This window comes from Poeciliopsis prolifica, unplaced genomic scaffold, assembly GCF_027474105.1.
Source record: "Poeciliopsis prolifica strain line A6 unplaced genomic scaffold, Auburn_PproV2 SCAFFOLD005, whole genome shotgun sequence".
Lineage (NCBI taxonomy): Eukaryota > Metazoa > Chordata > Actinopteri > Cyprinodontiformes > Poeciliidae > Poeciliopsis > Poeciliopsis prolifica.
In genome coordinates this window covers 14,139,213-14,163,085 of record NW_026562380.1, presented here as the reverse complement: position 1 = coordinate 14,163,085, position 23,873 = coordinate 14,139,213, and the positions used below count along the sequence as shown (strand labels likewise).

Sequence of the window (23,873 nt, the reverse complement as noted above, 5' to 3'; positions counted from 1 at the left end):
GGAACAAAGTGTTTTTGAAAGGAGTGGATCCTGTAGGATGTGGCACAAACTCCAACACTATTGGAAAAATATTACTGAAAACAGTAGAACAATACAAGACCATAAAAATGTCATATATGGCAGGTGTTGTGTTTGTGGCTGTGATTCTTTCTCTCTGGCAGAAGATTCTGCACACTTGGCTTCCAATCCTACAACAGGAAAAAATGTAAACAGTTCTATAAATGAAAGTTGTGCAAAATTTCCTTCATAGTGATTTAAAATACCTTATTTTCAATTCTAACAAATGCTTAATGTCAGCTGTTGCTGTCAAGGGAGGCACAAACAGTTTTAACTATTGAGAAGAATTTCACATAAAGACAAAACCAACCCTGCATAAAAACGACATTTTGTGTTTGACTTCTTCTGATTACAAAAATGTGTTTAATGATTTTAAATGGTAACAAGTGCTGACAGTAGGACAAGAAAGCAAATGCATAAAAAGTCTGTAAGGGAGCCAAAGGGACATTTTTTTTATTTTTCTTTTTATTTTATTTTATATTAAAATGCATTTTGTTGTTGTTGTTGTTTTATTTTCTTTTTCTAGGTAGAGCATCCACAGAAAAGCAAAAAACCTGCTTGGAACAAAATTTTATCCAAACAAAGGAAACGTGCGGTGGTGGCTTGCCTGAGGATGACTCCCCTCTACAATTTGCCACTGTAAGACCCAGGCCAAATAAGTTGTTTGATAAAGCTTTACCGTTGTTTCATATATTTTGTTTTGTGTACAAATACAGACAAGATAATAAACAAGTGCAGATAAAAACAAAAACTTGACAACCAATGCTTTTTTCTCTTTCTACCAACAGTTTTTCACTCTGTTTTTTTGTTCCTTCAGGCACCGAGCTGTCAACCTTTTCCTGCAAGGTTACGACAGATTTTGGATATCAACAGAGGGAAACGACTTGGTGGAAATGCTGGTGGAGGATTTAGCTGTGAGTGCAAGAGAAGCTGTGCAAACTTTTTAAAATTGTAATAATTAAACAATTGTGTTTTTAAACAAGATGAGCACCAGGAATATCTTCAGCTGGATTTTTCTGGTCCATGATACTGGCCGGAGCAACCTCAGAAAAGACATTTGCTGATGGTGATCCCTGACCTGATATTTCATTCAGAACACTGGCCATATGCAGTAAATTATCACGCAACAATATAATAGTTAAGATATTTCACTCTGCGCTCTGAGTGCACTTTCAGTTTCATTGAGTTTATTCACTCAATTTAACAAGAGAAAGAGATGAGATTGCAAAAATCTTATCTGGCTTTGAATGTTGCTTTGGCAGTAATGATTGACTTCTCTTTCTTACCAGATTCAGCCAGCAGTTTAAAAGGAAAAAAAAAAAACGTTCTTAATTTGAAGGAAGTTTTTGGCAAATAGAAATTATTTTGTATGATTGATTTCCTAACTGGATGAAGTTAAATGACATAAAATCTGAAAAGTTTAGTCTCATTTAACTTCATCCAGTTAGGAATGGTTTTGACTTTTAAACAAGTACAAGTCGGATTTAACACATTCGTCCAAAGTAGGTCTTATTTCATCTCCTGTCTTGTTCCTGTTGAAATGTTTTCATTTATAGCACTGTTTCCAGTTTATTCTATCAGTTTTCCTCTCCGCTTTGAATTGAATTGAAAATTCAGTTGTTACTATTGCTCTCGTGCTTCATTAACTTGGGACTTTGCTTTGAATCGTGGGAGCCATGTGATTTAAGCACAGGCAGCAGGTTTGAAATAAGCCGATGTCCTACATTTATAATTTGCCTTTATTATTGTACAAGCGAACAATACTATTCATTACTGTGCATATCTGAAAAGGAAGAAATCTGGTATGTTTATTTTCTAGTTTGCTGCAATGAGCAGTGTGATATAATTTAAGAGCACACCCTAATTACTTTGCCCTCCCTCCTTGGACTGTAGAAGGGGCGAGTGACAAAACCGTGGGAAGGTGAGAAAGGGGAAGTAAACGAGGTGGAAGAAGGCGCCAAGGCAATCGATCCTCTCCTTCAGCTCATTATGCTCTTCAGTCGAAGTGTGCTGACGGAAAGCAGGTGTGTCTGTTCGTTATAAAAGATCAGATGCGGTATGAACTGCCTAGTGCTAATGCTTCCATAGCTCTGCACACACATTTTCTTAACATCTTGTAATAATTTTGGCTTTTAAAAATAATGTTTCTGATTGTGACATATAATATGACTTGACCTTCAAAACTCCTACATTTTGCCTCACTCTGACATAAACAGTTTTTTTCCCCTGTTTTTCAGCAAACTTGATAATGACAACCTATACAAAGATTATACTGCTATTATGGCCAAGGTAACAGCAAATCATGTTTTATTATCAAAGTGTTTGACACATGTGAATGAATTATATCACTTAACTCTTAAAATTTTACAAAAGTCTTATATTTAAAAACATGCAATTTAATATGCAGTGTAAATTAAACAGGATGATATTAAACATGACAAAAATAAAATAAAGATGTGTATGCATTTCTCTAAAGGCTAGTTTCTTTCCTGTAATTAGTATGCTAGGTTGCCTAATAAGGACACAAATCATATTGTATTGCTGCTTTAATTCATTCAGACTGGAGGGTTTTCTCAGCACAGGCACAGATGCATCCAACTGTTGCATCATATTTTTAATGGGCTTTAAGTTTTACTTTGATGTCTTTGTGCATGTCCCATAAAGTATGTAGCTAAAGCACCTGTCAGAGAAGAGGTCCAGTGCATTGGTAAATAATTTATTGTTGACGTATTGTCTTTTCGATCTGGTTTTACATCATCGTCCACTTTATCGGTTTGGTTTTTCCCAGAGCTGCTGCAGAGAGAGCCAAGATGATGCAGAGCAGGAAGTAGAAAGCTTTGAAGTGAGTAAACTGGCTCTTACTTTTTTTAAAATATCCTTGCAATACTTTGATATATCAAAGCTTGGAAGTATGATTTTTTTTTCTTAATAATAATGTGAACAGGAGAAGGAGATGGAAAAGCAGAAGCTGTTGTACCAACAGACCAGGCTGCATTGTCGTGGAGCCCCTGAAATGGTCCTGCAAGCTATTAGCGCCAGTAATGGTAGGGCATTATGAACAACAAAATACAATCGACTGTAAATATTTAGCTTATTAATACTTCCTCTTTGAGATAAGTTGATTAGATGGTAGAAAAGATGCAAAGCTACTGAATGAATGAATACTCTGTTTCTGGGTCGCTTCAGGCACCATGGGATTCATGATTGGTCCAACTCTGAAACTAGGTATTGCTCTTCTTAATGGAGGGAACGCAACAGTTCAGCAGGTAAATTAAATGCTTTTTTGGGAACTCAGAATATGTTTCCTTACTACTTTGGATACTTGGATGATTATATATTTTTAAAGCCTTCACTTTCACATCCAGAGTTCATAATAGAAGCTTCATTTAATGCACCTGTCGTTTACACGCTGACTTCAACTTTATATCATGGCTTGAGACAAATCTCATTTTCCTGAGAGAGCATGATCCATCACTTGACCACTGATGAGCCTAATATTACTCTAATTACTTCTGCTTAATTAGATCCCGTTTTTGTTGGCTATGCTTTAACAGAAAATGCTGGATTATCTAAGAGAGAAGCGCAATGTTGGCTTTTTTCAGAGCATGGCTGGACTCATGCGGTCATGCAGGTGAGTAACAGAAGAGAAAAGTGTTTAAAATCAGAAAATGGTGATATATCAACAGTTTGATATAAAGGTTAAAGTTGAAAGGCTTTACCTAACCCCCTTTTTGCATGTGTGATTTTCTGTCACCCAGTGTTCTGGATTTGAATGCATTTGAGAGGCAGAACAAAGCAGAGGGATTAGGCACGACCACAGATGATAACTCAGGTACTGTATTTAAACGGGAATACAAAAAATAATCCATTACTGTTAATCCCCGTCATGGTGGAGGGGTCAGCTGAAATATCTGTTAAAGTGTCCACTTTACAAAATATTTTTCACCTTTCAGTGTTATCAACATCTATTGTTCGAAAAGGCCATGCTTTTCTGATTTACTATTTTTTACATTCATCTTCCAAGTGTTCAGTATTTCAGATTTTTCTGCTGCTATCTTTTCATTCAAAGGAGAGAAGGTGATGCCTGACAAGGACTTGACTTGTGACCTATTTCGTTTCCTGCAGCTGCTCTGCGAAGGACACAATTCTGGTAACATCTTCTTAATCATTATCCGATAAAACATTGTCAAACTCTCATGTATGCTTGTCAATAATGCAAACCGAGGAACATGAAGCATAGATAAAGGAAGAGAAAATGAAAATACCTTTTTCCCCATACTAATTATTATGCAAATTTTTGTATGCCTTAGATTTCCAGAACTATTTAAGAACACAAGCTGGGAACAACACCACCGTCAACATTGTCATATCAACGGTCGACTATCTACTAAGGGTACAAGTGAGTCCACTGTCATGACTTCTCTCATGTAATTTTGATTAATTAAATCAAACCACTTCAGGAATATATAGAAATTGATGTCCAGTATTGTCAAAAGAAGTGTGTCAGTTCAAATCATCAAATCCAGGTGTCGCAATTTTGTATTGGTAATCTGTTTGCCTCTTTACTAATCAACTGCAGCATGAATCGGTTATGGTCTTAAACCCAAAGTAGGCCTACATATTAACAAACTATGTGTCGTTTGACCCCTCTTTAATTTCAGCTGATTCTTATCTTAGAAAAAACATATTTTTACAGGAATCGATCAGTGATTTCTACTGGTACTACTCAGTGAAAGACGTTATTGATCCCCTGGGTCAACACAACTTCTCCAAGGCCATTGAAGTTGCCAAACAGGTCTTCAACACACTCACCGAATATATACAGGTTGGTCCTCTCAGCCTGCTTTCGATTGTGAATGTATTAAATTAATTAGCCAAAACAGTTTCTTCAGCTTTGTGGCAAAACAACTGCACAACATGTTTCACCAGGTAGCTGATGAATTATTTAGAGATGCCATTTATTTATTTCTCATTTATATTTGAACAAGTGAGTGTGAAAGAAACAACTGGAAATCCTTAATGCCAGATGGACTCTGTAATGTGAGGAATTAGTTATTAAGGGGTACCTAATGTTTTTCACTATCTACGCTCTTTGCCTCATGTAAATCTTGAGTTGATATAGTTGTGATTTATTAAATCAGTTTGGGATCAGCTATAAATAAGAATGCACATGGAAATAAAATGAAACATTTTAAATTTGGGAGATGTTATTTCTAGTTTTGCAACTTTATGCCTTTATTTCTGCCTTCTGCAATATTTGTACTGTCTGCACACTATTATGTTCATCCAGGGTCCATGTATTGGGAATCAGCAGAGTCTGGCTCACAGTCGTCTGTGGGATGCTGTCGTGGGATTCCTCCATGTCTTTGCTCACATGCAGATGAAACTATCTCAGGTATGGCAGCGTTACAGTTTCATTTCAGTAGTTACTGTATCTTGAGAAAAACATACAAGATTAAATACTTCTTGGATTCTGTGGCCTTACTCAGCTATATGTCGGGAAAACACGTCTACCAACTTTTAGAAGATATTATGCAAACTTCTTGCAAACATAATATGTTTTTGTGCAGGATTCAAGGCAGATAAGACTCCTAAAAGAACTCATGGACTTACTGAAGGACATGGTTGTGTTCCTCCTTTCCATGTTGGAAGGTAAATAATTGGCAAGGCTTTGCAGTTATTTGCAACAAATGAATAGACAGAATTTGAGTAAAAAAGTGATTCTTTGAATAATTAAGTTTTGTTTTTTGTCATACCAATGTAAGAGCCTTTGTATAATGAGGCTTTTATATTTTTTTTATGAATGAAAAGAACTCATTCACAAAAAAAACTTTTGTATTTATTAAACTTTCTTTTTAACATATTGTCACATTGCAACTCCAAGTTTAACATTATTTAATTTTGTGTGATAGACCGACGCATTTGCATTTGTGTCTCCAACGTTGTACATCGACACATGAATATGTTTGATTGGTTTGCATTAGTCAAGTTGGATGTAGAGAGAACTATAATTGAACTCTTTCCAGAGTTTTTTAAATTCTCTTTTTTTTTTCCAATTTTACCCTGCGTTTAACTTTATCTTCTCTTTAACTCTGATTAGCTTTCTTGTTCCTATTGAAGAAAATAATTCCCATGGCATAAAGCTGCCGCAACTTTTAATTTCACAGTGTGGATACTGGACGATGTGTAGTGTTTTTTTCTCCATAGGTCACATTATGTATGCTATTGAAAACGTCCAATTTTGGTCTTCTTCGTCCAAATACTTTGTGTGTCACCTATATGGCTTGTGGCAAAGATAAATCCTTCTGGATTTCTTGTTGCTCCTCTTCCATAAAGGCCAGATTTGTGGAATGCATGACTAATGGCTATCATATTGATACATTCTCCCACTTGAGATAGGGATGTCTGCAGCTGCTTCAGAGTTACCAATTGAATACTTAGTTACTCCTCTGACTAACAGTCTCTTTGGTCTGTCCATTTAGGTGGACAGTCAAGTGAGAATAAGCTTGAAGGAGTGCTTCTTTCTTTTCTTTTTTGTTCAATAATGTTCTCTGAGGCCTTTATAAAACAACTATTTATAGTGAAAAAATATATAATACACTTTTAATAGGTATTGGTATTTGATAGGATCAGAGTAAAGACAGATGACCACATGTCACAGTTTAAAAATAAGCTGTTTGTATTTGTCCTTGCAGTTCACAGTTATACTACAGTGGTATTAACTTGTGTTGATGTAGCTCAAGTGTCTGCAGCCTTTCATATCAAAACAATGAAATAGTTCTGCAAGGAAGATTGCTGGAAAAAAGGAAGTTGGAAAAAAAAGAAACATTTGCAGAAGGTCTTACACTCTGCAACCTTCATCAGATAATCTACTTGTATTTTTCTTTGTTGCAGGCAATGTTATCAATGGAACAATTGGGAAGCAGATGGTGGATATGTTGGTGGAATCATCAGGCAATGTGGAAATGGTTCTTAAGTTTTTCGACATGTTCCTCAAACTAAAAGACCTGACTTCATCTGAGGGCTTCAGAGAGTATGATTCTGACTGTAAGGGCAGCATATGCAGGAAGGACTTCCTGAAAGCCATGGAAAACTGCAAATACTTCTCACAAGCCGAGATCCACTTCCTGCTCTCTTGCATTGAAACAAATGATGGAGAAATCTTGGAATACAAAACGTTTGTGGATCGCTTCCATGAGCCGGCGAAAGACATCGGCTTCAGTATTGCAGTTCTCCTCACCAATTTGTCAGAGCACATGCCCAAAGAGTCCAGGCTGAAGGCGTTCATGGAGCTTGCAGAATGCGTCCTGACTTACTTTCAGCCCAGTCTTGGACGCATTGAAATTCTTGGCAGCGGGAAGCGCTTTGAACGGGTTTACTTTGAGATCAGTGAATACAGTCGCACGCAGTGGGAGAAGCCACAGGTGAAGGAGTCCAAGAGGCAGTTCATTTTTGATGTGGTCAATAAGGGAGGAGACAAAGAGAAAATGGAGATGTTTGTCAACTTCTGTGAGGACACCATTTTTGAGATGCAACTTGCAGCTCAGATATCCGGAACTAATTCTGGAGAGAAGTGCAACGGGAAAACAGAGTTGGAAAAGAGTGAGCTTGAAGAATATACATCCCCAGATTACAAGAGGTGGACTTTCATCTACTATTGGTGGGTGATGTTGACTTGTGCCCTTTCTGTGAAAAACCTCAGAACACTGATGAAGATGACGCCAAAGGAGTTCCTCTTAGCAGCAGTTCGATTCATTAGATTCATTTGCGGGCTTCAGATCCACTGCATATCTGCAGTCATCCGTCGCTTCATGTATTTGCTGTACATCACATTTGTCAACAGTGGATTCATAGAGGCAGCAAAAAGAATGACAGTGTCAGACTTGCTTGGGGGTATTCTTGAGCCAACCCTTGATGAGGTCATGGAGGTGTCTAGCAGTGCGGATCAACTGAGAAAGTACTCTGTTAGTTTCTCTTCCCAGAAAGAATTGAGGGAGATCAGGCAGATGGCTTCATTGACCTTTCCCAAGGAGGTGGACTTATTGTCAGACATATTTGGTCTCAAACTGAAGAAGGAGGGAGATCAGTACAGACTTGTAACGCAAGATCTCTCTGACAGCCTGACTGATCTGTTCAGTTCAACTTCTGGAACAATAATCGACACGGATGTTTCTGAGGAGCACCACACTTTGGTAGGAATGATTTGCTCTTTGTCATGCTTATTGAGCTTTTGCATGATCACTTTGGTTTTCTAAAAAATGTTTTTAGCCTAATTACTCTCACTGCTTTGGAATTTGGAGAATTAGAATAAATGTTTTATTCAAATATAAATTTCCCTGACAGCAGTTAACAGACCACTTGGACAAAGAGAAAACAGAAGATGAGAAAAAGGAGAACTTACAGGAAGACGAGTGAGTATCTCTCCTCTCTGTGAAAAAAATTGTCTTTTATACATAGTTATTTCAGAAGCTTATTACACATTTTTATGAGGTGAAAAGCTTCATGTTATTCTTTCTAATCATTTTCACAAAGGCAGACACTGTCTCTATTTTTTTCGAGTAGCACCTATTTCTATTTAAAAAGAACTAAAAGAAGTGAAATGTCAAAATAATTAAGGAGACTCTCGTAGTCTGTTCACACCTAACAAACTATAAATAACAGTTTGGATCTCTTCATGAGCTTGGACGCCCCAATAAATGTCCAATCCTGAATCCAATTACGAATCCGTGGCAAGACTTTCCATAAAAACCAAAACAAAACAAAAAAACTTGCAAATTGTTATTGATGTAATTCTACTATTTCTGTAAAATCCCAATACAGAAATATTGGGATTTTAACTTATGCATTTAACCTTTTTAACCATTTCCTTTCCATCGCACACACAATCATAATTTCATAATGAATAAAAGAAAACTAATAAAATAATATACTTTTGGTTGTGTTCTTTATGTTTGGAATATTTTCAGATGGAAGAAAACTGAAAAGGTACATAGGAATGCAAAAGAAGAGTCAAAACACGGAGCCAAGGGAGGCTCTAATAGGTCAAAGGAACCACAGAGACAACATTCTGCTCTCTGGGAGACGATAAGCTCACATAGCAAGAGTCTTCTGGTAATGTGCAAGTACAGCAACGCATGCTTACAAATTTTGCTATCAGCATCCAGTCCAGTTTCTCAAGAAAAGCAAACATATTAAGGCAAAATATGTCAGTCTTTTTCCCTGTCCTTTTCCTCTAGAACTACTTTGCAAGAAATTTTTACAACATGCGTCTGCTGGCATTGTTTGTTGCTTTTGCAATCAACTTCATCCTTCTGTTCTATAAGGTGAGGGCGACCCTATGGAGGCTATTTCTTTCTCAGATATTGCACGTTAGAGATAATTTTACAGTATATGACAAACTGGGGATGATTTTCATTTATTTCTATAATTAAACTTTCCAGGTAGCATTTTTACCTTCCTCCAAAGAAGAACAGGCCACTACATCGTCATATGGAAAAGAACTGATCTCTGCTGTGACAAACACCAGCAATGGCAGAGTTTATTTTGTTCTTGGAGAAAGCAGTGGGTACATGGAGCTGTGCCTCCATTTCCTTTCCATCGCACACACAGTCATCTCATTCTGCTGCATTATTGGTTACTACTGCCTCAAGGTATACCTGTTCAGTAATGTTCTCCCACTTCTGCTTAATGAACTGTTTTCACTTTTTAAAGACATCTTCCTTTTGGCATGTACAAGTGGACATTAGGCGCATTTTAAAATTGTAGACTGACTAGAGATTGAAGGAATTTGTTTCAATGCAAGAGAGCAGGAAGTGGATCTCGGCTTGTGAGAAAGAAACATGCCAGATCTTGTGTGAGACATAAACCAGCACGACTTTCTTTCTGTTCACAAATAAAGATATAAAATCAGAAGTATTATTTTACTTCTGAAAATTGATTTCATTTGAGAACTGATGGCAAAGTTGCTGAGGTTTTATCTACATGTCTTACAATAACAATAAATTCAACACCACACAGCTATTCTGCAAAACATATTTGGCCACTTGCTTTTGCACACACAACCTTTAATGATGTCTGTTCCTTTTCAAAGAAAATACTTGAATATGTTGTTGTGATGCGACAGCTTGGCTCATTTTCTCTGTTATAATTCATCTCAAAAGGGCTCTGTAAAGTTTGAGTTATTACCTTGGTTAAGCCAAACTCTTGGAAAAAAGCTCTACTCTATAAAAATAGATCTCACTGTTGGATTTAGAATCAGTAAATCAAACTTTGTTGACTTTATTTTTAGCAAGTTATTTCACAACTTGCTGCACAGGTCACCTCGTCTCACGATATCAGGCTGTAAATCCTGATATCGTGTGAGTGTTCTGAGTGAGATTCATTTTTTAATAAGCTTTTCTAGAACCAGCCTGCATGCCTAGGTGCTGAATTTTATAAAGTAAAACACACCTACATTCCGCCAATGAGATGGGTGATCCAATACTTGTAAAACTGGGAAGTGCAAATATACTAAAAAAAATATTTTATTTGCTTATGGCAGCATATAAAAAAGATAGCATGAAAAAATAGCTCGAAGTGGTATGACCCAATATCCAAGCATCAGTATAGCAAATTAATATTTATTTATTAGAGAATGTAAGGCCTGTAGCTATTTGTCAATCTGTCCTCCAAGAATATCATTTATTCTTTCTTTGTTCTTCTGTGTTGTACAAAGAAACCCACATTAGTTTGTTTAGTCTTTATATCGTTTGCAGTTTTGATTAATTATTTGCAGAAAATCTGTTTCATACAGGCTAAAATGTGAATATTTCTGACAAACTCAAACCAGTTGATTTCATTGAAAGGTGCCGCTGGTGATCTTCAAACGTGAAAAGGAGGTTGCCAGAAGACTGGAGTTTGATGGACTGTATGTGACACAGCAGCCTCCTGAGGAAGACATTAAAGGGCAATGGGACCGCCTGCTCATCAATACACTGCAAGTTCATGTCTTCATTTAATAATGGCAGATTAACGTCTGATATTGTCTGATAAAAAATATATTTGATTAATCAATCAAGAATTCATCATACAACATCTTAATATGTCAAAACTATTTCTGTTTCTTTTCAGATCGTTTCCCAGTAATTATTGGGATAAATTTGTGAAAAGGAAGGTAAGATCTTCCAAGTGGATTCTTTCGGTACTGACAATCAAATTAGATTTTTAATCTAAAAGTGTCCAAGCATGTGTGTAATTATATGTAGATTTCATGCAGTGATGGTGCATTAAGGCATCAACTTATCTGTGATGAAAGATTTAATGGCAGCTGTAATTATTCCACTGTCAAATACATATAATTTTGTCATCTTCAGAGACAGTTAAATACTTTGAACCTCTCATTTTAGATTACTGCTTGTGCTGTAGAGAGAATTGTTCAACTGTTTTCAGATTTTTCTATAAAAGTATTTTTTGCTCTTTTGTCTCGTTAACTGACTTCATAAATATATTTTTAATCCTTTGTAATTTAATGTAGAAAAACAGACAATTGGATCTCTTGAAATAAATCAGAAAGCAATTTTCTATAACTTGTAAAATCCCAAATATGTTTTCAATATCCCAAAGTGGCAGCCATCTGTGGCCATACCTAAATTATTTTAAAAGTTCACCATGCAAAATATAAAAAAAATAAGAAAACAAAAAAATAAATAAAGCTTTGTTATTTTCGCTAATGGATGGTTAGCAATCCTAGTCTTTCTTTGAAGATCATGGATCAAACTTTTTAAAAGCCGAATAAAGATTTAAAATTATATCTGCAACTGTAAGTCAGACCAGTTCAATTGAAACCAAATATTGGCATTAACCTGACTCCTTACCCAATCCGTACTGCAGTCCTGCAAGCAGGAGTGGGACAAAGAAGCTTTTACATTAAAGAAATGTGTGAAACTTATGAATTTGAAGAATTTGGTTTAGAAAATGGAAATAATTTTAATTAGCCTAAGTGACATAAAATAAGAAATGTTTGGCCTGATTTTATGTCAGTGAGAAAAAGCTTGTTTTTATTTCAACTGTACTTCTTGCACTAAATTGGTGTTTATGCATGTGTAAAACATGGTTTGCAGGATATCAATACAATACTGCCAGAAAAAAAAAACTTGTTTTTTTTCTGAGTTACAAAAATATGGCCTTTGACATCTACTTCACACTGAGTTATAATTCCTGAATGTTGTTCTGTGCCGCTGTTAAACAGGGTTTTGATTAAATTACATACAAGATATTTTCTAAAATCGATCTAAATGCTGTATTTCACAGCTTATGGACCAATATAGTCATTTATTGCTCAGAAATATGCTATTGAATTTCTTTATGAAGTAAATTTAGACAAAAGGCAGCTGACTGTGGAGGGACTCTGGAGCTGGTTAACAAGGCCTGGAGCTGTAATCCTGTAAGGCGTAATTTGTTTTAATGGAACTTTTTCTTTTCATTATAGAAACAGCCAGTATTCCATGGAGTTGAGGCATATAGTTGGCAAATCATCTCTGAAAGTAGTACCTGGGCGTTAATTTTTAATTAAGTTGATGTTAAAGCTATTTGGACTTGTGCCTCTTTCTTTCACAGTTAGTACATAAAATATGGTTATCCCATTTCCACATTTATACCTTCTGCTGCATCACTGTAAAAGCCCTGTATAAATTAAATATCTTAATATTTTATCTCTTTTTTTAATGATTGATCTCTGCTTTTCATTTATATTCTCCTACATTTTGCATTTGGTGTGAAGTAGCACATCAAAGTTGAACTTTGGCTGGCTTCACTTTGCATTTTTTATTTAAGACATTTCCAGTTTAATAGAGTTGGGACCGCTCAATAAAATTCTATGCATCTGACTGCAAGTAAAAGTAAGAAAATTGTTTCTAGATATATGCATGATATAGTCTTGTTGGATAACAGAAAAAGAAAATTGCTTTGTAAAGGCTTTTGCACTTATTAAAGATCTTCCTGTTATTTCTTAAATGTTGTAATGTATTTTATATTGATTTTATGTAATAAACCAAAACTAAATGGAACGTAATTGTGATATGGGAAAAAAAAAAAAAGTGACAATTGGCTTTCAAAATTATTTATGAATAAAAATCTTAAAATTATGGAAGATATTTGTATTCAGCCATCATAAGTCAGTGCTTTTTTGCAGCAGCTTTTGCTGTAATTACAGCAGCAAGTCTTTCTGATGCTGTTTGCTTGCTAATGTTCCTTGACAAACCCTGAGGCCTTCATTGAACAGCTCTATTCACTAATTAGGGTACTTCTGATGACAATGTGTGGGACTCTGTTGTATTTAATGGTATCAGAGTAAATGGATCTGAATAGGATCATCTTTTTACTAGTGCAACTAATAAAAAAATGCATCATGTTACTTCCACTTCACAATATACTCTCTTTAACTTGACTGAAAGACAAGATTTTGTAGTTGCATGCTGACAAAATCCAAACAAAAATAAGCTTAAGGGGTATATACATAATTTTACAAGCTCTGTACTGTAATACCACAAGCTGTACCATTTTCAGGGCGGATGTCAAAAACCTTTTATGTTCGCTCATCACTTCTGCAGAAGCGGCACCATCAACTTGTCAGCAGAACTAAGCTGCCATCTCATTATGATTCAGACAGTGGAGACAATGTGGCTAATTATCCTCCACTATCTCTTGTCATGCCGTACTCAAACCAAGACACAGTAAAGAAGCTATTGTTTCAACCTGTCTCTTTTTCCCCTTTCTTGTCAGGTGATGGATAAGTATGGAGACTTTTATGGCCGCAAGAAGATCAGTGAACTGTTAGGTCTGGACCAAGCTGCTTTAGACTTCAGCACCAAGAGAAAAGAACAGAAGAGGCTCAGAAGAGACAGTGCCTGGAGTGGCCTGTGAGTAAAGAGAAAATATTTAAAATGTCCAGGTCTTTGCAGTTCTGTCCTCTAAGAAAGATACAGATCAAACTACAGTCATCTGGCCTTGCATTCGTTCAGTAGCCTTTATGGTTGCAGGCGAAACGATGGAGGTTTTCACATACTGAAGAACAAAGCACAGACTTTTCCATCTAATCAGGAATCATACGTCAGGATAGCATATTCACATTTGTCCTAAATGAAAAATGGAAACAAAAGTGGTTTGCTAGCTTGCACTATTGTTTGCACAATGAGCTAGCATCCAGACCCTTGGTATTGATATATATATATATATATATATATATATATATATATATATATATATATATAATATATATATATAACATTATCCAAATAATTAAATCAATACTACCCTTTCTGTTGTGCATTCCTCTGTAGCACCAAATTGCCTTATGTTATTATGCATGAGCACTTTGGTCTTCTTTATGCTTTTATTCAGCTCCTTTGTGTGCGTTTTAGTAATATCAATTACCATTTCAGACCACTGTATATTTTTGGGTCATTTGTTTTACCCTTTACATTTTTTTTCCACTAGTGGTTTTTACTTGCAGCATATCAGGTAGGAAACAGGTAGAAAGAGAAGGTGATAAGACATTCACCAAAGTCCCAGAGTCGGGAATCAAACCCTGGATGGCTGCGTGGAGCTCTGATGATTCTGTATGGGGCGACAGTTCCACTTCTAAACCACTTACTTGTGTATTCATGTTTTTATCAATAACCGTTTGCAAAGAAAAAAAAACATATCTGCACATTGCATAATGCGTAGTCCAACAACAGGAGATCCCAAAGCATTATCTTGTACTTGAGGAAGAACAGGACATTCTGAGGAGTCGTCGCATGACAAACACTCATAAAGGACACAATGTAGCTCAAAGGGGATGATTTTACCCCTGGACATTTTGACTTCTTTTCCTTGTTACTTGTGTTTTTCATGTGTTGTTGCAGTACTGCTGTTTGTTCCAGATTTAACTCCTTTGATGCAAAGTACCAGGTCTGGAAGCTAGGAGTGGTGTTCACTGACAACGTAAGCTCGGTTGCATGAGGTGACTTGTGGCTGTCAATGGATTTGTTTTTGCATTCTCAACAATGATAAATGTGTCACTTTGTGGTATTTTTGCAACCTAATAATAAGAAAGGGCTCAATGTTATGTGTAAAAGTGTTTAATACTTGATGATTAAATCAAGATTTAGTCTGATACATGTTTCAAATGTGATGGCAATATCCTGTCATCCCGCTTATCTAAAACACATTTGTCTTTCTGTTCTTGTAATCTAATAGTTGATGTTTTTATGTCAACTTATGTGCGTCTGTCTGTGTGTGTTTGTGTGCTTTAGTCCTTCTTGTACTTGGCGTGGTACATGACCATGTCAGTTTTGGGTCATTATAACAACTTCTTCTTTGCTGCCCACCTTTTGGACATCGCCATGGGCTTTAAGACTCTCCGTACCATCCTTTCCTCCGTGACACACAATGGAAAACAGGTGTGTGGCTGTGTTTCAAGGATGTGATGCTCTATAGTGCATTCCTTCAAAGTGTAGCACTTAAATTGGAGCATTTTCAAGATGACATAATCTGTCCCTATCTCTTTCTCCCCTTGCAAATATGATTGCCTCTTCAGCTGGTGCTGACTGTGGGTTTGTTGGCAGTCGTGGTGTATCTCTACACCGTCATAGCCTTCAATTTCTTCAGAAAGTTTTACAACCACAGCCGCAGCAAGGAAGCTGAAGATATGAAATGCAATGATATGCTTACTGTGAGTTTCTACACATATTAAGTCATTATTTCTGCAAATTTTGGTAACTGTCGCTTAAAGGGGTTGACTGTGGCTCAGTGGGTAGAGCAGTCATATTGGAATCGGAAGATTGTAGTTTTAATTTCTGATTCCTTTCAGATATCAGTCTATCTGAATGTTGGTGCATAAATGTGTATGCATTTGTGAATGTGGCTCTGGTGCAAAAGTGCTTTGAGTGATCAGTGTGACTTGAAAAGGGTTTCATAAGTTCACATTTATATCTAAAAAAAAGCTCAATTTTGTTGATCATTACATATTTATACAAGTAATAAGAAGTTAAATCATCCAATTTAACTTCTTATTATTTCAGCCGGTAAGGTGACATTTTTTTAAATTAAGAATCCTTTTTTATTAGTCTTGCAAAATCATTTTATACAAACTTGAATTGTGTTTTTTATTAGCTTTCAGAATTTGTCATCAAAATTAACAATAAAAAAGACACTTTACGTTTGGCACTCTGTATTGAATCAATTAAATAATTAATTTTTTTAATAGATCCTCTGCATGTTGACAGCTGGAGTAGGGCACCAGCAGCCTGCCAAGGATAAGTGTGTTAGATTATGGATGGATGGATGAATAGATTCTACTGTATTGAGATGCACATGTATTATCAAAACCTCTGTTTCTTTCCAGCAATGGGCACTGACTTAAGTCCTAGTTTGAGGAAACCAAAGGCATCGACTGACAGTGATCTCCATTTCTGAAGCAAAAAACAAACCTTTTGTGCTCATGCCTCCAAAATATGATAGAGACGTTGGGAAAAAAGCAGTCAGGAGGCCTTAGATTCCCTCTTTGTTTGCCCGCAGACGACGTTAACACCCAAACGCCTGATCTATTCTAATGTGGACTCCACTGTCAGTCACATATGCAGACAAATGGCTAGCCATAGCATTTGAATAAACCCTGCTATTATGTCAGGCAGGCAGGGGATATTACACTGAATCATCAGCCACATCCACTGTGTCTCTGTTTGTCTTGCGCTTTAATAACAGTAATCTGAAATCCTTTTGCAACTAACACAGATAAATGCCACAACATTTTTAAGACTGGGGATTTTGTACAAGTTTTTTTTTTTTTGATGATCTGGACTTCAACACTTTAGAGACCTTTCCGGACTATGTAAAAGGTTAATTATCCCCATTCTACTGTCAGAGGTGAAGAATATTGATTACAAAATGTGAACTCTTCCTTGAGTTCACATTTTGAATTTTTGCAAGAATCCTGCCTGCTTTCAAAAAGCAGCAAACAAATATGAAAGTGCCTTCGATGTGTTATTGTTCTTACCAGCATGAATTTTCACCATGCAGTGTGATCTTTGCTGAAAATAACCTCTTGTTACATCACACCACTTTCAAGAAACAAATGGAGTAAAAATCCCAATTAAAAAACACATTCATTGGTAATGTCTGGCAAAAAAAAGTGTACTTTCCTTGAATAGTAGGCAAACCATACCACAACCAACAATATGCTTTTCTTTAATTTTCTCCTTAGTGTTACATGTTCCACATGTATGTGGGAGTGCGAGCGGGTGGCGGGATTGGTGACGAGATCGAGGATCCTGCTGGAGACGAGTTCGAAATCGAACGGATGGTCTTTGATATTACGTTTTTCTTTTTTGTCATTGTCATCCTGCTCGCCATTATCCAGGGTAAGTCCAACGTTGGAAATATTGTTCTCGCATGTGTGCAAACAAACCGCTGCAGTTTGCAGGTTGTTAGCCGCGGCATGCCTGCAACTCATAGAGATAGCTTTTATTCGAACTGAGTGAATCATGTCATGAATTTTTCATGTGGGAGTGAAAAGTCGGCCATGTATCTCTTCATCTCTCAGTGGCAGGTGCTATTCTCATGAAATGACAGTTTTCAGTGCACATTTACACAGTTTTGTCCCTCTCTTAGGCTTAATAATTGATGCCTTTGGTGAGCTTCGAGATCAGCAGGAGCAGGTGAAGGAGGACATGGAGGTACGGGTCGATAAGAAGATCAAGATATGATTTCAATATCTACACAAAACAAAAACCTAAGTCAATCTTGTCGAGGTTATGAATTATTAAAGAGAGATGTTCCTTGAACCACACAGACTGTGGTCGTCTTACAATATGACATCAACATTCGGCCGATCCATCTTATCTCCTGACATGACCTTTGACATCAGCTTCATTTGATAAGTTCTGTTGAAGTTGGAGCTGACACTGTGCACAAATGTTCATAAGCAAAATCACAAGTTGCACTGACAGTTGTTCTAAATATATCAGGGTAGCTGCTGTGCAGTCTGGAAAGTGTGAAACTTGAAGTTTGAAATATAGGTTTTGGAATAAATGTAAAAAGAAAAATAAAGTAGCTCGTTATCTAAAAAGTCCATTGGTTATTCCATCCATCCGATAGCGTACACATCCACTCATTTGACAATTTGTCTGTTTGCCTGTCCTTCATTTCTATCATCCTGTGGTTCTTCCAGGTTCCACTGCACTCGTACTTGTCCCCTTAAGTCCCCTGTGAACATTTTTATTTAAACATAAAAAGGCCTGAGCATTCTGGAAGCGATATGTTTTCAACTATTGTCAAGTTCAGTCTACAAAATCTCATTACTTGCAGTTGTTGAGCCAACATTTGTATGCAAAAAGTATTCCAATGGAGTCTGTGGACTAGACAGCCATCCCCAGCCAGACGCAGCAAAGAAGAACAGCATAGTTGAAAGGGAGAGGCAGGCTGACTCTCAACATCAGCTACGGTTTATGATGGAAACGGTCCAACAAAAACGAGAAGCAAGTCACTGAGCACAGCTTTCATTACTACACCTAGGAAGCAAATTGAAGATCTGTACTGAAAAACCACCAAGCATAAAGAATTGTTTTGTCATTGGACGGTTCTGGCCACTGATGTTCATTGGTCTCACTGCAGTCATCATATGGATCGCAGCGTTCACAAAGTAAACAAAATTGGAGAAAGCACCAAAAAAAAAAAAAAAAAAAAAATTCAAGAGGAATTCAAGCAGCAGAAAAATCTTTTCTAGACTGCTGACTGAAGCGAACAAAACCAAGCAGAGGCCTTGAAATGTTACAAGCATGACTAAATTATGTTAACATATGGCTCAGTGTTGTCAATGTTTTTATGGGATAAATAATGAATTTGTTTTGTCATGTAGTTCCAGTTCTCAGTCTCTTTGGCAGTTATTATGATTTTACACCTTTTCCCCAGTTGCTACATTTTTGCAGCACTCAGTAATAATAAATGTGGTTCAGCTGCTACTTTCAGCCTCGCATAATTATTTGTTGTTAGTATGAGTGACCCAACACACATATTGCATTAAGCCCCAAAACAAACATTTTACCATTGTTGTTTTTCTGTCACCATGTTTCAGCCAAAAAAATTCCTGTGTGGGGACAGGAAGAATAAATTACAACATTAAATGTTTATTGCTAGAAAACTAAATCCAGGATTTTTTTGTCACAGAGCACAATGCCTCTGGTCTTAGGGCTTCGATGTAAGAATTCTTTTTGATGTTCTTTATTTTATTCTCTTTTTTTATGTGTTGAATGAGTCATGAGTTCTTACTTCTTCCCTCCGCAGACCAAATGTTTCATATGTGGAATAGGAAGCGAGTACTTTGACAAGATTCCTCACGGCTTTGAGACTCACACTCTGCAGGAGCACAACTTGGCCAACTATCTGTGAGTTTTCCGCTGGCTACTTCTAAATCCTAAAATGGATAAATCATTTTAGAAGCATTTAAGTTTCTGATCAAAAATCACACGGTTCAGCTGTCTAAATTGTGAGTACTTTCAAAACAGCTAGTTGAACAAAACAAAAAATTTAAATTGACATTGTTATATTTATTTCTCATGTCATTTTAAAGGTTGTAATTGAATCTTGTCTTAATTTTTTTAGCGCTTTTCTGTATTTAAATTTTCTAATGGATCGATCTGGACCTGCTGATTAAGAACATGAATGATTACAAGGATAGTAGTTTCAGTAATGTGCAGAGGTGCTGCATGTAGAAGAAATATATTATTGACTTCTACTCGGTTTATAAGACATTAGGTTTAAATTTTTTAATGCACTGTGTCTCTGAGACAAGCTCTGACATCGAGCTTCTTCAATAAAACAAATTCTACTTTTTATTTTCTGACATAGCTCACAGCTGCATTACAAGTCATCTCTTCAATGCAAACAAAAATGACACACTAGCTGAAAGTCTCAAATCTACTGTCAAATTGAAAGTTGCCCATTAAACCTAAATTGCAGAGGGGAAAATATAGATTGGTATTGTGATTGTTTCCAACTTATTTTCCAATAGCCCTCAAGGCACTACATTTTCTGTAAAAGCAAATTGTATTTTGTCCCGACAAGAACTTCTGCAGGACAGCCTCGACACGAGAAAACTTTGTCTTACTTCTGCGCCTGATGTTTCCATGCTGAGCAGTTTATATAAGCAATATTTCAATGTGGTCCCAGGCATGTGGGAACACAACCTACATAAAACGTTGCTCTCATGCATCATTAGCGTTTCAGGTAGCCCTACATGACAGACAGTAGGAGCTGCAGCAGCAATTTTATTCTCTCTCTTAAATTTATTGTCACATGATATAGCCACACACACGCACGCACTATACAAAAACTAGATGTTTAGAAGAGTTTAGTTGGGGACTTAGTCACCAAATTTATTAAAAAAAATGTTTTCACAGTTAAATAGATTTCTTCTGGTAAATGCAGGATCGTCCCGGTTAAAACATGTTGGCATTCTACAAACAAAAAAAACGGAGGGAAAACGTGTCTCTGCCCCAGATTGGGGAGAGGCTAGGGGTATTTTGCATGTTCCTTCTTCACTAATTGCGACTGCCCAGAGCCAACTGAGTTCAATTATGATGAAATTCCTGAAATGCTGTTGCAGCCGTTGACTGACTGACGTTTCCTACTCATCATTATTCATATGTGGCAGTTCTTCCTGTGACATTTTGTCACACTTGAAAAAAACAACAAAATGACTTGGATAAACTGAGTGATCCGTTGTTTTCAGCATTGTGAGATGCACTAACAAATTCACTAATTTAATATTTGCAAGCATTAATATAAATATTTACCCTTCCATTTGTATTTTGTTCTTGAAAATGGATTCAAATTATATTCATAATCAGCACGGCCCAACAAAATATATTTCTACAGAAATACCTTCTTTGCATAAAATTTTAGAAAACTGTAACACTTTTCCCATCATTTGTGCCCTTGCAGATTTTTCCTGATGTATCTTATTAACAAGGATGAAACTGAACATACGGGACAGGTATGATCATTATTTCCTGTTTTATAGTGCTACTGAAGATGGAATTAGGTGGCCACTTTATAGGCATCCAGGCAGTTTAACTGTCATTGAAAGAGCATGTCTCTTTTAATTTATTCATCGCCAACACTCAGCCCCCAGGTCTCAGTAACCTATTAATTCCAGCATTTGCTACAATAATGACAATCTGTAGTGTAACCTTTTTGAGTAAGGATGAATTTGCATTCATGCAATCTCTCTAAAGCCACTGTATCATCCTAGGTGTGCACAGTTCATAGTGATAATTCATTCCATGCCAGGCAAGTTCCCCATAATTTACAGCTTTTTTTTCTGACTAATATCATTTTGCATTAAATTTCTACTCTAAAGGTGGAACATTGCATTTTAAGCCTGTTATTATTTTACTGAAGATGTAATTTCGGTAACGCTATGTTTTTGTAGCATATACAGTAAATGGCCTGTTGCACAGAGCAACAGAACATGCTTCATTTTTCTTCCACTTCCTTTAATAGAGCTTCAATATTTCTGTCACTGGTTGGGTCTTTATCTATGAAAAGATTGTGCATCAGAAGAGATAAGAACTTCCTCGTCTTCTCAGGGAACGAGTATTAAATCATTCCTCTTTTTTTTTCTCACTTTATAATTCTAATTTTGCCGTAGAGCACCTACTATATGCTGGTGTGCAATCTATCAAAAACTATATATATATATATATATATATATATATATATATATATATATATATATATATATATATAGTAAAGCAGTTTTACATTTGGGTGATATTTCCAAATTGAAATGAGGGTTGACACTTATTCAGGGGTCTAATCTTCTCTGGTGGTATATTTAAAGGGCATGCATTATCTTTTCTGTGATAATGCATCTGTATGTGATTTGTGTGACATCAATTGTGTGAAAAAAACAGAGCAAAAATATTGTAACATTCCTTTACAGTCTTGCAGCCTCTTGTACTTTTGCTTTCTAGTTGTGTTCAGGTGTCTAGTGCATTGTAAATCAATAAAAAAAAAGGAAATATCTTAAATAAGCATAAATTTATGATGGTGTTGATATTGCATTTGAAATGCTTATTATAGGCCTCATTGTATAAAAAATTTTCACTCTCATCACAACTAGTGATAGCAAAGTCTTCAGTTTAAACTTGAGTTCATAAACTGAAGACATATATGATTATTTATCCAGTCCAAAGAAGGAAATCAGGAGAAATGTCTAAGCAGCAGCTTGAAAACATAGCATACCGACACCCTAGAGAGGGATTTAAAAGCACTCTAGTGGCAAATGTCTGCTTATGAACTGTCACTTTTAACTGTGATCTACAAAATCCTTTCAGCATTGAGATTGAATGTAATTTCTGTTCTATTTTTGACCTGCGTTGTTACTCTGATTTGAGTATATCAGCATGGTCCTCCCAACAACTTTGTTGCCAGAAAAAACCTTCTTTCTTTCTGTGTCTCATTAAGTGGTTGTGTACATCACTTTTTTTTCTGCAAATTCAGCTCATGTTTAACTGAATTGCAGCTATGAAATTAGCAATAATTTATTCTGTCACGCTACCTAAACATCAGTAAAATAGTTTCTGCACAAGATTATGTTTGACCCTAAAAGCTGACTTTGAACTGATGCTACGAATGATAGATGAAAAGAAATACTAATAAAGAATTAGATGGCAGCCATAGTCAAACAGTTTCCCTTTCATTTGCTTCAGGCAATGAGGAAAAAAAAAAGAGCTGCCACTGAAGATGATTATCGTAGCTAAACATGTATCAGCATCGTTTTCAGAGAGAGGTTGTAGATTTAACTTTTAGACAGAAGCAATAAAAACCAATGCAACGTAAGCCTCTTCTAGCATCCAAACATCATGCTCACAAACTGCAGCTCCAGTCACCTCGGTCGTTTCAAAATATGTTGTGTTCTTATAAATGTTTCTTCACTCAACATAAAGAAGGGAAATCTCAGTTCCATTTGTTTTTTTCAGTGTAAACTCTTCTTGATCTGAATGTGTTCTTGATCCAGTGAACTTATATCACCAAGATGGAGCTCTGTGATAAGTGACGACTCTGTTGACTTTTTCAGGAATCCTACGTTTGGAAAATGTACCAGGAGCGTTGCTGGGAATTCTTTCCTGTGGGAGACTGTTTCCGTAAGCAGTATGAGGATCAACTCGGCTGACAGAACATCCAAGAGGTCAAAAGCCTCCCAACATAGTATTATTGCACGGGAGCCACATTGCTTGTTGCCTTTTGACTCAGTAAATTACCTTAAATTTGCGTGTTTATGTTCATCTGATATTAGTTTTTGCAGTGATTTATTTTTCCCCAAACAAACGGTAGTCTGATCTGACATTGAATAAATGACTCTGAATCAAAAGAATGACAACTGCTTGTTGATGTTCTGTTCTAAAATAATGTGATTTTGGTTTGGCGAGTCTTGTGGGTCAGAACCTACTCATTTCAGATGTTTATGTCTCCAGATGTGTTCAGAGTGATGTTTCTGGACTCGTTATTTCACACAGGCGAGACTAGCATTCCAAATTCATGGCCTGGTCAATAATTTCTGGCTTGTTTTCTGAATAAATTGTTTTGTCTCACGGTTTGGTAACCACTCCCTCTGTGGGGCATCCACAGATAAACAATTTCCCTCCTGGCTTTTACTGTTTTTAATCTAAGCTGTTGTGAAAGTCCCTCTCCTGTCTCTTCAGGGTCGGTCCACTCCTCCTGTGATCACTTCTAATCCTTCCTGCCTTTTCCCTCCTGCGCTCTCTTCATCCTTCAGATTCACCTATTTTCCCATC

General features: G+C 36.5%; 1 protein-coding gene across 1 annotated transcript in view; it reads left to right on the top strand.

The window, feature by feature from the left end:
• Positions 1-23,491, top strand: part of ryr2b (ryanodine receptor 2b (cardiac)) — a 68,648-nt gene extending 45,157 nt beyond the window's left edge. Inside the window, exons 75-104 of the mRNA XM_055029509.1 lie at positions 584-696; positions 875-971; positions 1,951-2,081; positions 2,295-2,346; positions 2,846-2,899; positions 3,002-3,101; positions 3,244-3,323; positions 3,612-3,688; positions 3,816-3,889; positions 4,127-4,207; positions 4,368-4,456; positions 4,754-4,882; positions 5,348-5,452; positions 5,628-5,709; positions 6,952-8,249; positions 8,401-8,468; positions 9,024-9,168; positions 9,294-9,380; positions 9,498-9,707; positions 10,902-11,032; positions 11,167-11,209; positions 13,816-13,952; positions 14,940-15,018; positions 15,330-15,476; positions 15,614-15,748; positions 17,279-17,435; positions 17,686-17,750; positions 19,357-19,457; positions 21,016-21,067; positions 23,156-23,491. Of these exons, the coding sequence (XP_054885484.1) occupies positions 584-696; positions 875-971; positions 1,951-2,081; positions 2,295-2,346; positions 2,846-2,899; positions 3,002-3,101; positions 3,244-3,323; positions 3,612-3,688; positions 3,816-3,889; positions 4,127-4,207; positions 4,368-4,456; positions 4,754-4,882; positions 5,348-5,452; positions 5,628-5,709; positions 6,952-8,249; positions 8,401-8,468; positions 9,024-9,168; positions 9,294-9,380; positions 9,498-9,707; positions 10,902-11,032; positions 11,167-11,209; positions 13,816-13,952; positions 14,940-15,018; positions 15,330-15,476; positions 15,614-15,748; positions 17,279-17,435; positions 17,686-17,750; positions 19,357-19,457; positions 21,016-21,067; positions 23,156-23,251 (4,215 nt within the window). The 3' untranslated portion in view covers positions 23,252-23,491. The remainder of the gene's footprint in view (positions 1-583; positions 697-874; positions 972-1,950; positions 2,082-2,294; positions 2,347-2,845; positions 2,900-3,001; positions 3,102-3,243; positions 3,324-3,611; positions 3,689-3,815; positions 3,890-4,126; positions 4,208-4,367; positions 4,457-4,753; positions 4,883-5,347; positions 5,453-5,627; positions 5,710-6,951; positions 8,250-8,400; positions 8,469-9,023; positions 9,169-9,293; positions 9,381-9,497; positions 9,708-10,901; positions 11,033-11,166; positions 11,210-13,815; positions 13,953-14,939; positions 15,019-15,329; positions 15,477-15,613; positions 15,749-17,278; positions 17,436-17,685; positions 17,751-19,356; positions 19,458-21,015; positions 21,068-23,155) is intronic.
• The last annotated feature ends 382 nt before the right edge of the window (positions 23,492-23,873 follow it).